Source organism: Vipera ursinii (assembly GCF_947247035.1).
Source record: "Vipera ursinii genome assembly, chromosome: 5".
NCBI classification, from domain to species: domain Eukaryota; kingdom Metazoa; phylum Chordata; class Lepidosauria; order Squamata; family Viperidae; genus Vipera; species Vipera ursinii.
In genome coordinates this window covers 5,498,617-5,513,734 of record NC_139518.1, presented here as the reverse complement: position 1 = coordinate 5,513,734, position 15,118 = coordinate 5,498,617, and the positions used below count along the sequence as shown (strand labels likewise).

The 15,118-nt window shown below is 41.9% G+C and overlaps 1 protein-coding gene across 4 annotated transcripts in view; it reads left to right on the top strand.

The window, feature by feature from the left end:
- The window catches only part of LOC310641152 (cytochrome P450 2J5-like), a 36,471-nt gene continuing 21,353 nt past the window's right edge, over positions 1 to 15,118 (top strand). Inside the window, exons 1-5 of one of the 4 annotated variants that reach the window (XM_083363977.1) lie at positions 1 to 176; positions 8,130 to 8,429; positions 11,864 to 12,026; positions 13,070 to 13,219; positions 13,956 to 14,116. In XM_083363977.1, coding sequence (XP_083220103.1) covers positions 8,262 to 8,429; positions 11,864 to 12,026; positions 13,070 to 13,219; positions 13,956 to 14,116 — 642 coding nt within the window. In that variant the 5' untranslated portion in view covers positions 1 to 176; positions 8,130 to 8,261. Of the gene's footprint in view, positions 177 to 7,948; positions 8,430 to 11,863; positions 12,027 to 13,069; positions 13,220 to 13,955; positions 14,117 to 15,118 lie in introns of those variants that run through there. The other 3 variants (XR_014492676.1, XM_083363976.1, XM_083363978.1) reach the window with 3 other exon arrangements.

Genomic DNA, 15,118 nt, shown 5'->3' with positions numbered 1-15,118 from the left:
AATAAACTCTGTGTAGGCAGGCAGACATTTTGGACACCCTGCAATGACTGGTCTCTGAATCCCACATTCTGGTGCCTTGAACAGGGACTTTCCTCCAGGAGAGCAACTTCCAACATACTTACCTTCATCTGGAATAGACCCCAAGGTGCACCTTCGTCCTACGGGACTCCTCAGAGGTAAGTATGGGTTGCAATCTATCTCACCAACAGCAGCAGCATGTAGAGGAACTTTGATTCCTGCTACAAAAGTCAGGGCTTACAGTGCCTGAGGAAGATATAAGGAAGCTCATAGGAGAGATAGGGAAACACTGTCCTTGGTATCCAGAGCTCCTCATGAAGAGGTTAATTCTTCTGCTTCTTCACAGCCATTGTATACCCCCATGAGGCAAAATTTAGAGGGACAATTAGCAAAAGGGGGGAGGAAATGTAGAAGAAATTGCTGACGGGTCTGGTCCCTTTGCTCCAGTTTATGCTCAAGTTGTTTTACCAGCTGCCACTCTACAGATTTCTTCTGAATGCGCCTACCGAGCATTTGGAAAAGTGCCTGTTTCTGGCAAGCCTCATCAAGCCTTTTCTAACATCAGGCAGAAGGCTACTGAGGCGTATCCTGATTTTGTTAACAGATTACAGTGTTAAGTCGTGGGCTCTTGGGAGCAGGAATGATGACACGAGGCTGAGTACAGAATAACTCATGCTTTTATTCTTGCTGGAACTGTACTGAAGGCTTGGGCCACAACCAGCCACAATATATAGACTAGCCCCTAGGCGGTAGCCAATAGGGTTGAACCCACTCTTGCCGCCTGGGCTAACCAATTGCAGGACTGGAGACAGCTTGTCTGGGTTGCTGGAGAGCCGTTAGCATCTCCAGCAACGCATGTGGTGTAACACCACAAGCCCAATACATAACATACAGGATATAGGAATAGCTTCTTGTCAAACAAATTTATTGGCAGCCGCTTTATCGCAAGGCAGCAAGCCTCAAGGAAAGTGTTATAACTATTATGTACTGAGCTTGTGGTACCACACCACATGAGCCAACGGCTCTCTTGAAACCTAGACAGACCGTCTCCAGCCTTGCAATTGGTCTACCTTGGTGGGAAGCATGGGCTGGGCACAGCCCTGGTTAAGCTCTGTCATAATTATAATAAAGGATGTGTTACTCTCTGAACAACTGTGTGTCTTCATTCCGGCTCACCAGAGCCCACGATATAATAGTGGTGATGAGGATGGGATCCTGCTTCACCACCTGAAAAGAGCTTAAGTCAGCGAGGGGTCGGCAAGAGGCGTTCCCCCCCTCTCCAGGCTGGCTAGTAATGCTACACTAGTGGCCACGTGCTCAGTGGAAGCATTCTTGAGCCCTTTGAAGCAGGATCCTTGAGCACTGGAATCAAGAAAGATGCCGAAGGTCAGCAAACTCAGAGTTCAACATTAAACATCCAGAAGACTGGCCATCTTACCTCTCGCAGGTGGAAAACTATTTACGGAGGAAGGCCTCAAAGCTGCCACATTGCTGTGCGCTTGTGGACCAGCAACATTTGATCTAGTTTGCGCCTACGCCCATCAAAGCCGTATCATTTGCAGATCTCAAAAAAAAGCTGACCAGACATTTCCAGCCAAAAATGTTGGAGATGGCGTGGCATTTTAAGTTCGACCAGAGAGTACAGCTACCCAGAGAGACAGCTTCAGAGTGTATTGCAGGCCTGAGGCAGGCCACACGCCTCTGCAAATTTTTGAACTTAGAGGAATGTCTGAGAGACCAGCTTATCTGTGGCCTCAGAGACAGAACATCACAGCAAAGATTGTTCGTGAGACCTAACCTCACATTCTCAGAAGTACAGAACGAGATCATGGTGGACAAAGCCCCCGGAGGAGCTGTGCAGACTGTGCAACCCTCCAAAACCCCGAAGGTTGAAGATTCAGTCCATTCTGAGGTCACCAAACACGCCAGAGAATCGTCAGAAGATGAAGAGCCCAAAGTCAACAAGCTCCAACAACAACAACCGGGCACGCAAAACCGTAGAAGCCAGCAAAGAGAGAATGATTACAAGGCAGTTCTCTTACCTAGATGTAAGGGGTGTGGAGGCAGCCATCTTCGCACCAGTTGCAGATTCCGCTTGGCCACGGGGTAGAGCGTGCGGAAAGACCGGCCATATTGCCATGGTCTGCAGAGCCTGCCAGAGAGACAGGCCACTCAAGCAACAGTCAGAAGAACCGACTAGGAGAGGTACAGGGGCCCAGGGTCCACTTAGTGTGGGATTCTTCAAAAGTCGGAAAAGCGTTTGCCACACTGGGGCTCATTGCCCACTCAAGCCCAAACTCAAGCTCACAGTAGAGCTACAAGGAGTTCCTTGTAAAATGGAGTTGGACTCCGGCTCGGCTGTATCAATCATTTCGCAAGACACATTCAACTGTGTTTGCAGGCGCAACAACAATTGGGTTAAACTAATGTTTAACAGCCTTATCAGACCCGGCCACCAAAGGTAGCTTCTAGCTAAGGCCTTCATCCTTACAATGCCAGGGTGGCCTTCATGTAAAGATTGTAAGACTCTATCCCTCAATGAGGTGAGAATTACAACTCTGTTGCTCCATAGTAGGCAGCCCTTGTGAGCAGACAACTCATGTCTCCTGACAAAATAACTTTGGAATTCTGATCCTAGACTTTTATCCAGCCACCCCATGTATATCCAAGACAATACCCTGCTCAGAATTTTATCTGATGCAGTTTCAGCAGCAATGTCCCCAGCGTGAAGGGGAAAATTGGGTCAATCCTGAATAGACAATATTTTACAGCAGGTGCAGGTTCAGGCTCCATTAGTGGCAGTGGCAGTCTGCTTAGGCCATCTGCATGGCCCATTTCCTTCCCTGGTTTATGAAGTAACTTAAAAGTGTATGCAGACAAAAATATGGACCATCTTAACATCCTGGGTGAAAGTACGTGAGGAATTTGTCTGTTAACCTTAACATTAGCGTTCTGAAAGTCAGTTAACACAATATCAGAGGGCCTTAGTTTAACCCACTTGTTGCTGCGCCTGCAAACACAGTTGAATGTGTCTTGCGAAATGATGGATACAGCCGAGCCAGAGTCCAACTCCATTTTACAAGGAACTTCTTGTAGCTCTACTGTGAGCTTGAGTTTGGCCTTCAGTGGGCGATGAGCCCCAGTGTGGCAAATGCTTCTCTGACTATTGAAGAATCCCACACTAAATGTACCCTGGGCCCCAGTACCTCTCCTAGCCGGCTCTTCCAACTGTTGCTTGGGTGGCCTGTCTCTCTGGCGGGCTCTGCAGACCACGGCAATATGGCCGGTCCTTCCGCACGCTCTAGACGTGGCCGAGTGGAATCTGCAACTGGTGCGAAGATGGCTGCCTCCACACCCCTTACATCTAGGTAAGAGAACTGCCTTGTAATCGTTCTCTTTTGCTGGGTTCTCCGGTTTTGCGCACTCGGTTGTTGTTGGAGCTTGTTGACTTTGGGTTCTTCATCTCCTGACGATTCTTCAGCATGTTTGTCCCATTGCCTGGAAGCGGTACAGATTTGGATGGGAGAAAACAGGCTTCGACTCAACCCGGCCAAGACTGAGTGGCTGTACATACCGTCATCTCGTTTAGTCCAAGAGGTTCCATCTCTGACTATAGGAGGAGAGATGTTACCTCCCATTGATAGAGCACGCAATCTGGGCGTCCTCCTAGATTCGCGACTCAGTTTTGAAGATCATATTGGAGTCATGGCTAGGGGGGCATTTGCACAGATTCGTCTTATATACCAATTGCGCCCCTTTTTGGACCGAGATGCCCTACGTACAGTCACCCATGCACTCGTTACCTCCCGTATAGATTAGTGTAATGCTCTCTACATGGGGCTGCCCTTGAAGACCACCCGGAGGCTTCAGCTGGTGCAGAATGCAGCTGCACGGGTTGTGATGGGAGCACCCCGATACTCCCATATTACACCCCTCCTGCGTGAGCTGCATTGGCTACCAGTTGCCCTCCGGGTGAGATTTAAGGTGCTGGTACTTACCTTTAAAGCCCTACATGGCTTAGGCCCGGGATACTTGCAGGACCATCTGCTGCCGGGAACAAATTCCCATCGTCCAGTACGCTCACACAGAGAAGGCCTCCTCAGGGTACCGTCAGCTAGGCAATGTCGGCTGGCGAACCCCAGGGGGAGGGCCTTCGCTGTGGGAGTGCCAGCCCTATGGAATCAGCTCCCCCCTGAGCTTCGGATGGCCCAAAACCTCCAATCCTTTCGCCGCGGCCTCAAAACACTCTTGTTCCACCAGGCTGACCTGGACTGACAGGCATTTTAATTAATTTATATTTAGAATTTTTAATTTATTTTTTAATTCTTTAATTTTAATTTATTGCACAGATGATTTCAATTTTATTTTTATCTTGATTTCTGTACTTATTATATGTTTTGTTGTTAGCCGCCCTGAGTCCTTCGGGAGATAGGGCGGGATATAAATCCCATCAATCAATCAATCAATCAATCAATCAATCAATAAATAAATAAATAAATAAATAAATGTTTGGCGACCTTGGAATGAACTGAACCTTCAATGCTCAAGTTTTTGGTTGGCTGTACGGTCTGCACAGCTCCTCCGGCGGCTTCGTTGGCCATGATCTCGTCCTGAGCTTCTGAGAAAGTGAGATTAGGTCTCACGAACAGTCTTTGCTGTAATGTTCTGTCTCTGAGACGGCAGACAAGCCAGTCTCTCAGGCGTTCCTCCAAGTTTAAAACTTGCAGAGGCGTGCAGCCTGCCTTAGGCCCGCAATAAATTCTGACGCTCTCTCCGGGTAGCTGTACGCTTTGATCAAACTTAAAATGCCATGCCATCTCCGACATTTTCAGATGAAGATGTATGGTCAACTTCCTTTTGAGATCTGCAAATGATATGGCTTCGATGGGCGTTGGCGCAAAGAGATTTTCAGCTAGGTCGAACGTTGCTGGTCCGCAAATGCACAGCAACATGGCAGCTTTTAGGCCTTCCTCTGCAATCTGGTTAGCACGTAGATAGTTTTCTACCTGCGAGAGGATAGACGGCCAATCTTCTGGATGCTTGATGTCGACCTTCAGCATGTTTGCCGACCTTCAGCATGTTTCTTGATTCCGATGCGCACAGATCCTGCTTCGAGGGGCTCAGGAATGCTTTCACTGATCACGTGGCCACTAGTGTAGAGTTACTAGCCGGCCTGGAGGGCGGGGAAGTGCCTCTTCCCACCAGCACATCTTGCCGACCCCTCGCTGACTTAAACTCTTTCAGGCAGTGAAGCAGGATCCCACCTTCATCGCCACTGTTATGTCATGGGCTCGGGTGAGCAGGAATGAATACAGACAGTTGTTCATAAAGCAACACATCCTTTATTAGTTATGACAGAGCTTAACCTGGGCTGAGTCCAGCCACTATATACATATACAGTCAAACCCCATAGCAGCAGCCAATCGAATGGAACCCATGCTTCCCACCAAGGTTGATCAATTACAGGGCCGGAAACTGTCTGTCTAGGTTTCAGGAGAGCTGTTAACTCACGTGGTGTAATACCACAAGCTCAGTACATAACAATTCCTTTTACCTTTTCCTTTCCCCCTCCAGTCTCTTTCTCCCCACCTCCCCACTGTGTTACTTTAAGAGTGTGAGAGAGAGACAGAAGAAGAAGGAGGGGCTGGTCGTTTTAACTGTTTTTTCCCCCTCTGCTTAGAATTCTGGTCTGAGAAAAGTGGGGGTGGACGTGAAATTTAATACCCACTCTTGCAGTTTCAGCTGGCAGCTTTGTTTTGTTTTTTTCTGGAAAGAGGAGACAGTACTTGTTGGACAATTCTTTTTGAAATCTTTGAATCCTAAAAGAAATTACTCTGTTGTTTTGTTTAGATTTGTAAGTTTTAACCTACTTGACGGAAGTTTGTTTCCATCTGATTGGAATCTGATTAAATTGGAATTTGACTAACTATATTGAAAGCAATACGAAAGTTTAATATACGTAAAACTGTATCTCATTCAGTTTGTTTATTTTTTGTTTTGTGGAGTTGTTTTTTTTGTTTTTGTGTCTGTGCAGGACACATTGATGGATGATATTTTAATTGGAGCCCCAAAGCTACAACCTAATTGGCTTTCAGAAATACAAAATTATTTAGGTGTCTATGGATTACAGATTGCCCCGGAAAAAATACAATTGCACTCTCCCTATTTGGGGCATAAAATGTTGCAATCTTATTGTGCTCCAGCTTTTCCTCACTTGAACTTATGAAAAGTTATTTCGTTGGTAGATTTACAGCAATTGCTGGGTACTCTTAATTGGGTTCACCCATATTTTTCCTTGCCTATACATTTACTTAGCCCCTTATTTGATTTATTGACCAAAGCAAAACAACCTGGAGATCTCATTGCAGTTCCCTCTGCAGCACTCACCACAGCTGAGAAAATTAACAATTATCTTGAGCGTTCAGTTTGTGGATCGTATTCCTTATAGAGACTGTCAGTTAACTCTTTTGGTGTTTCCTACTAGCAAGCTGCCTACGGGAGTATTAGCTGTAATAGAAGATAAAAAGGCAGGGCTTTTTTTCTCATAGAACTCAGAACGGTGTTCTGGCACCCTTTTTTTGCAACAACAACAAAAAAAACACTCTGTCTGAAAGCCTATTGCAGGGCTAGGCAACCTTGGCCCTTTTTTATGACTCGTGGACTTCAACTCCCAGAAATCCTGAGCCAGCCAGCTGAGGGGAAAGAGAAAGGTTTCCAAGCTGAGCCATGCTGGCTCAGGAATTCTGGGAGTTGAAGTCCTTGAGTCATAAAAGAGCCAAGGTTGCCTACCCTGCGCTACAGGAGGCCATTAAAATTATTTACAGGATTACTTCTTTAGGAACTAAACTTTTAGAATCTAAAACAGCTAATTGAAAAAAGTCAACAGGAAAGAACCTCACATTTTTCGTCTGCTTCTGTCTTTTGGAAGGTAAAATTAGATAACAAAATAATCTATTTCCTATGTTAACATGTCTGCAATGAAATCAAAGGTAACAGGAAAAAATGAGAAACATTTTTCTCAATGTAATATGTTAGCTGATGCTAGAAAAAAATAGTATCTTTTGTACATACTCTGTTACAACTAAACCACTTTAAACATTTCTTAAGAATGAAATATTCTTAATTTGGACTTTACTTTTACTGTTTGGACTGTTGTATGTTTTGAAAAAATAATTATTTAGAATCTAGTTATGTTGCACTTCAGTCTTTAAATAATTAACCTAGTATATACATAACAATTTATGATGTTTTCCATGGTGAGCTTAACATCAATAACATTTATTAAAAAGGCTAAAATAATTTCTGGTGGTATTATCTGTACATTAAAATTTTGTTTAGTCACAATCTTTCACTTTTCACATTCTGGACAAGCAACCTAGCAAAACATGTTACATATGTGCATAAGTGTAGTCAGTAGCATATGCCTTTTTAATAATATCAAACATGCAAAAAAAACAACAAAAATAAGTCCAAAATATCTGTATTACATCAAGAAATGCCAGCTTTGCAACCAATATTTTTCATCCATAACTATGGCACCTTAAGGATACCTGCATACGCTGTGCGCTCTTTCTTGCTTATTAAAAACTGTATAAAAGAATAAACTCTGTGTAGGCAGACAGACATTTTGGATGCCCTGAGATGACTGGTGTCTGAATCCCACAGCTGACAAAATACCAGCGCTAGACAAAAGACATGTTGCTATTTGTTTCCAATTAACACAGTGTTGACCTGGAATTAGGAGAAAGTATAGGAAATATCAATTGTGAATGTGCAGATGGTCCTACTGTCTTTGGGCTCTTGCAAAGTCCTGGATGCAGGGTCATGAAAGGCCAGCAAGGAAAATACCCAATGTCCTAACCCACCCAAGAACATATGATATCTACAGGGAAACACCCAGAAGGGAACATGTTTATCTACAGTATGCCAGACCTAGTAGGTATGCATGTCAGCTTTGCTGGATGGCTTGCTTATGTAACCAGAAAGAATAAATACAAGGATTTCTTGTCTTTCACGGCTGCTCTCATTTAGATGAGCCCGTCTTTTTGTTCAGCTGAATAAAAATACGTAAAGCTTGAAGGCAACTTCTGGTTTCCTGTATTTTTTACCAGCAAAACCTCAGAACCTGCATATCAATAGTACGTAAAACAGGAAGAAAAGCAAAACACTTCAGGTAAACGGAAACAACAACCACCTCCAGGTGGACTAGAGACCATCAAAGGGAAACAACCAGAAAGACAGTGATGGCGATAGGGATATTCCTGTTTGTTTTGCTGCTTGTTCTGCTGATTCTGTTCTTCCTGAAACAACTCTGGACCCGAAGACATTTGCCTCCTGGTCCTTTGGCTCTTCCTCTCATCGGGACCTTGTGGACTGTTGGGTTTTGGCTTCATGAAGATTTTTACCTTAAGGTATTTCATTCTATGTAAATATATGATAATTCTCAATTGTTCTCTTTGTATCAAATGTATGGACAAATCCATGTCTAAAATATTCTTACACAATGAAGAATACAATTAATCTAGTTATAGTGATAACATTTGATTAGTTATTTTTGCCATTATGCCAGAATATTCAAGCTGAGACCTGCTCACCAACATTTCACAGGGCAGGATGTGAAATAATGGGGCTGTGTTTTTAGAACTTTGAACTGTAAGATTATTTTGGGATCCTAGAATAACAGACGAACATCAAGATTATATCCTTGGAAGGAAGTTGTTAATAGGAAACAAAATTAGAATGTGCAGAATGCCTTATACAAGGCTTGCAATGCACAAAGGAAAGTGTACTGGGACCTTTAAGAAGCAAACAGTAAAAGGCAAACTAACTTGAGTTGTATCATAACAATATTTTTACTCAGACAATATAACACAAAACAATAAAAAAACCACAATTACATATAGTCCAGTTTTCAATCCAAGGTCAGTAATGAAGAATCACCGTTGAATAACAGTTCAGGAGTAAACAAAGTCAAAGTCAAAAAATCCTTACCAGTTAAAAGTCAAATATCAATACACACAGTCTGTCAGAGAAAAAACACTAGAGAGAAAGTAAGTCTAACATCTGAAATTCATTTATGATGAATAGAATTAGTCACACCCTTAGGCCGTTTCTCTTCTTAAAGGTACGCAACCATATTATATGTATTTCACCCAAACCAGGTTAGGACTTTAATTCCTAACAATCTCCCCTTTTGGGTGACATACACTTTTACAATCTTAAATTATATTCATTACATACTGTTTTATGTTTTACAACACCCTGTGCCTTAGTAAACTGGTCAGCAATATTATCTTCTGTAGCACAATATTCCAATTTTATTAAATTATCTTTAATGCACTGTCTGACATTGAGATAACGTAGATCTGTGTGTTTAGATCTAGTCTTTACTGCAGCGCTTGTTGCCAACTTAATAGCTGCTTGATTGTCTTCAAACACAGTTATTGGTTTCTTACATTCCAACCCCATAACAGACATTAACTGTTTCCAAGCCAGTAGCTCAGTGCACAATAACGATAGACAGGAGAATTCAGATTCAGTTGTAGACAAGCTAACATGTTTCTGTCTGTTTGATTTCCATCCTATCAAAGCGTTTCCCAATAATATAACCAGACCTGAAGTGGATTTTCTGGTAACAGTATCAGATGCAAAGCTGGCATCTGCAAACACTTTCCGTTCCATTTCCCTTGTTGGCTCTAAATACAAATAATAATGTATGGTGTGCTTTAAATACCGTAAAACTCTTTTAGCACCTTGCCAGCATTTTACTGTCGGATTTTTGCAATATCTTGCCAGGTGATTTACAGTAAAAGCTATATCAGGTCTTGACCAGTTACACAGGTACATCAAACTCCCAATTAACGATTGGTATATGTTTTTATCAAACGGTTTGCTATTATCTGCTGAACTCTCGAAACCCTGAGACACAGGAGTCTTGGCAGGTTTACAATTTTCCATATTGTAACATTTCAACAAACGATTGATTTTCTTTGCCTGAGTTAGTTTAAATCCCTTATTTGTCCTGGCAATATCCAGTCCTAGATAATGGCTAATAGCCCCTAGGTTTCTAATTCTAAATTTGCCTCTCAAATCTGAAACAATTCTTTCAGTTTCCTTGTTATCTTTTGCTATAATAGCAATATCATCTGTAAATAGTAACAACAATGTTAAATTATTATTTTGCTTTCTAATAAACAAACAAGGATCTGCAATACTTGCTTTAAATCCCAGTGTATTTAATTCTTTTACCAAACACTTATTCCACTCATATCCAGCCTGTTTCAACCCATACAAACTCTTTCTTAGTTTCCAACAATAACCTTGTTGCTTTACAGTTACTCCAGGTGGAATTCTTACATAGATATCATGACTTAAATCAGCATGTAAATAAGCTGTTTCAATATCAATATGAGTTACAGTATAATCCTTACTAGCTGCCCACACCAACGCTGCTCTAAGAGTAGAAGCTCTTAGCGTTGGTGAAAAAACTTCATCATAGTCACAATTCCTCTGTGCAAACCCCTGTGCTATTAATCGTGCTTTGTAAATAGCTGTTCCCTCAGAGCTTTCCTTTATTTTGAAAACCCATTTACATCCTAGTAGACTTTCATTTTGAGGAATCTTTACTTCTTGGTAAACACCTAGATCTTGTAAAGACTTAAGCTCTTTACCTATAGCTACATTCCATTTCTGCCTTTCCTCCTCAGGATACATTTCTATCTCTTCAAAAGTAGAAGGCTCCACATCTACCTGACAGATCAACCCTGCCTCAACCCTGCCTTAACACAAAACAAACAATAAAAAAAACACAATTACATATAGTCCAGTTTTCAATCCAAGGTCAGTAATGAAGAATCACCGTTGAATAACAGTTCAGGAGCAAACAAAGTCAAAGTCAAAAAATCCTTACCAGTTAAAAGTCAAATATCAATACACACAGTAACAAGTCAGTCAGAGAAAAAACACTAGAGAGAAAGTAAGTCTAACATCCGAAATTCATTTATGCTGAATAGAATTAGTCACACCCTTTAGGCCATTTCTCTTCTTAAAGCTACACAACCATATTATATGTATTTCACCCAAACCAGGTTAGGACTTTAATTCCTAACAGAAGTACTATTAGGTTTTTACTTAAACTAATGCAATTCCAAGCAACAATTACACAGAACAGAACCAAAGGTGTTGGGAGGGGAGAAAAATTTATGACTTGGGAATGTTGTTCATGACTGTCCTCCAAGAAAGACATGGACATTATTTGCTTCAGATTTTTTATCTTTCTCTGGAACCAGAAAAATTGTCTCTGTCACATTTTCTGACTCCTTATGAGCAAATTGTAAATGGTAGCAACAAGAGCAATGCAAGTTCACCAGGATGCATTTGTCTTCTATTGAAGATGGCAACTTTCTACAGAGAATGTTGTAAGGCTTTTTGATTTTGGCCAACTATTGACTTACGGTTTCCTTTCACAATATCTGCGTAAGTCATCTTTCTTAAGGAACTTGGTCATTTTTTAAAAACTACTTTTCCAATAGTTTGGAGATACTGCTGTTCTTGTAGTCAATCTTAATTCAGGTTGTAAGCCATCAGATGAAGGGAACAAACAGATGGCAGATAGTGGATTTCAAGCATAAACATAGGAAAAGGAACATCCCAGGAAAATAAAGAAAAGTATATAAAGAATTTCTTGGCAGGAATGTTAGCAAAAATAAGTTTCTAAAGAGTTGAGAATTGCCTATGGTGAAACATGCTAAAATTTAGGTTTTAGGAAAGACTCCAGGTGGAATATCATCTGTAAGTAATCTGATTATTTGATTGTAATGTAGCTCATCTTTGATTCACTCGGTAGCATGTGAAACAATTTGGAAATGTACACTCCACGTGGGTTGGATCTTACCTTGTAGTTGTGCTGTCTGGATTCAAAACTGTGAAAGAAGGAATGACAAGCTTCCTAGAAGAGTTCGCTGATCGACCAGATGAGCCTTTCTGTGATAATTTAGGGGGAAAAAAGGGTAAGTGCAAATAGTGAGAATCTGTTCTTCAAACTCTACCAATTTGTGGTAACATGATGCATAGAATGGTTGTAATCAACTTTATTTTTTGTTTTCAGTACCAAGTGCTGAAATGTTTGTGAGTGTGTATGTGTGTGTGTGTTTGCCAAAGACATAGCCCAACTTTTTCTAGTCCACGTCTTTCATTACCATGGCATGCTCTCAGCACTCGTGTCAGACAGAGGCACACAATTCCAATCTAGATTTTGGAATGGACTTTTCCACCTACCAAATGTCAAGGGCAACCTCTCCTCACCTCACCACCCTGCCACAAATGGGGAAGCTGAAAAAACTAATCAGCTCCTACAGTAGTACTTGAGGTGCTACCGTATCTACCACCAAGAAAACTGCCCATTGTCACTGCCACTCACTAGCACCTTCAGAGGAGGAGGAGGAGGATTCCTTTGATACTGCCTCCCTTCCACCCTTGACAAGTTCCCATGAGAACAAACTTTGCAGGACAATGCATGAAGAGGAAAGCAGGATAGAAAACACATGGAAGAGGAGGGGGCAAGATGGAGGGATTGGTGATGTAAGAGATGACCAAGCTAAGCCCAAGGGAGGGGGTCAAACAGGTCATCAGTCATGAGTCCCTTCACGCTCACAAGAGATCTAAGTCCAGCTCACCTTGAATTCTTTCTATTCCTATCTCCCACTAATTTTCCTTGGCCGTTTAAAGTTCAGATTCATGTAGAGAGCTCAAGCTTGCAACAATTTTTATACCCATTTGAATTGTCTGGAGCTCCCGATTATTTTAGAAGCTTTTGCTGTCCATCATATAAGATATAGGTTGGCAAACACTGTCCCCATGCCACATGTGTCTCCCAGTGTCCCTATGGATTCCAAAATGAATAAATATTTTTAAAGAAAAAATAATATGGACAGAAACCTACAAAATGGCTCCATGTTACAAATGTTTGGTATTTCCAGTTGAGAGATGTTTGGCATAACTAGACCTAATCCTTTTTTAAGAATTGTTTATCACTGTCTGCTGATGCCCTCAGGTATTATTTTCTCCAATGGCCCCACCTGGAAACAGCAGCGACACATTGCTATTACGTCTCTGCGGAAGCTGGGCCTGGGGAAGAAAAGCGTTGAGCATCAAATGGAAGACACAGCTCAGACATTGATGGAGAGATTTAGAGAGAAAAAAGGTCTGTGATTTGTAGTATTTATTTTATTTTATTTTTTATTTTAATTCCATTTATATCCCGCCCTTCTCCAAAGACTCAGGGTGGCTTACAAGCTTAGCAGTAGCCTTCATTCTATGTATATGCCTGCTTATTAGGGCTTTCACACCCCTCCCAAGTGGCATTATTACAAAGTCAGCTTAATTGCCCCCAACAATCTGGGTCCTCATTTTACCTACCTTGGAAGGATGGAAGGCTGAGTCAACCTTGAGCCTGGTGGGATGCGAACCTGCACTAATTGCAGGCAGCTGGTGTTACTTAAGGAGGCATTAGCCCACTGCTCCACCAAGTAATAGTCCCTGAGTGCAGAAATCTTTTTCATTCTGATTATTTCAAATAAAACACATTTATTTAATTTGATTTTTTTAAAAAAAAACCTGATAAATTTCCCATTTTTCCCCCTTCATCACTGTCCCAAGTTTATTAGATAGGGGACATAACAAGATGAACTAATTCTACTTCTATATTAGCAGACTCTTGCAAGTTTGAAACTGCAAATCTTCTGCAGTTTCTTTTTACTGCCTGATAAGTTGATGGGATCCTTTCAAGTTTTCTGAACATTCCCTTGGCAGTGCTTCCTCCCCAACCGGTCTTCCAAGGTCATTTGCATGTTCTATTACATCACCTTAAAAGTCTTGTTCTTTAATGTTAACAGGTTAACAGGAGAATCTGAATTCACTATAAAATACCTTCATTGCAGGACAGCCTTTTGACCCGTCACTTCTGATGCTAAATGCAGTTTGTAATGTCATATGTGCTTTGAGTTGTGGACATCAGTTTGCTCCTGAAGATGAAAACTTCCAGAAATTAACTGAAGCCCTTACTTTTTTTTTTAATTTCACTGGTGGCTTTTATCATGTGGTGAGTCATATTTTCTAGTAAAGAGACAATGCACCCTAAACAAATTATGTTTCAACTAAGAACATCAACATAGCCATTAAGTGAATCATTTGCTCATAATCATTTGCTCTTTTTTTCTCCACAAGATGGCAGCACATTCACACGCAGCGGCTCTGAGCTCCCGGTACTGGTGTGTGGTGATTGGATTAATGTGCGTATGGATGAATGTGCACAGTGTAGTGCAAGGGGCTAAAATAGCCTACAGATGTATAGAGCTGTTAAACATCGGGCTTGCAAGGCAATCTGAAATTACTAGTGATTTTCAGCAGTCACATAACCTACCGAACTGCATAGTGAGGCCTCCAGGATCTCCATGAATTGTCTTTGGGCCAAGGAGGAGACGACGTAAGCGAAAGAGAAAGGAGCGAAAGCAAAAATGTGGCTGCAGGGCCGGGATTCTGATTAGACTTCAAAAGCAGCCTTTTAGACCAGCATTGCCGAGTCTTTTTCTGAGCAATACCAGATCCCTCATCCATAAAATTGACAAATTACAGCTGCATTTGGCAGCAAGCAGGCTTCTCCGTGAATGTTGTGTGATGGTTGTCACGGAGACCTGGCTTCATCCAGAGATACTGAATGCAGCAGTGGAGCTGACAAGTCGAGTCATCCACCGCTCTGACAGAGATAAGGGCTCCGGGAAGTGCAGAGGAGGAGGACTCTGTGTGTATATACACTGTGAATGGTGTGTTAACAGCAGATTGGTATACACGTATGGATCCCCAGATGTGGAACTGATGACTGTTATATGTAGGCCTTTCTATCTCCCTAGAGAAATTACTGTGGTAATTATTACAGCTGTTTATGTTCCACCTGATGCCAATGTTAACATGGCACTTTCTAAGCTGTATGACGTGATCACCAGGCAGCAGCAAACTCACCCAGAGGGTGCTCTTGTCGTGGCTGGGGACTTCAATCAAGCTTGTCTGAAGACAGTTCTCCCCAAGTTTGTACAGTATGTGCAAG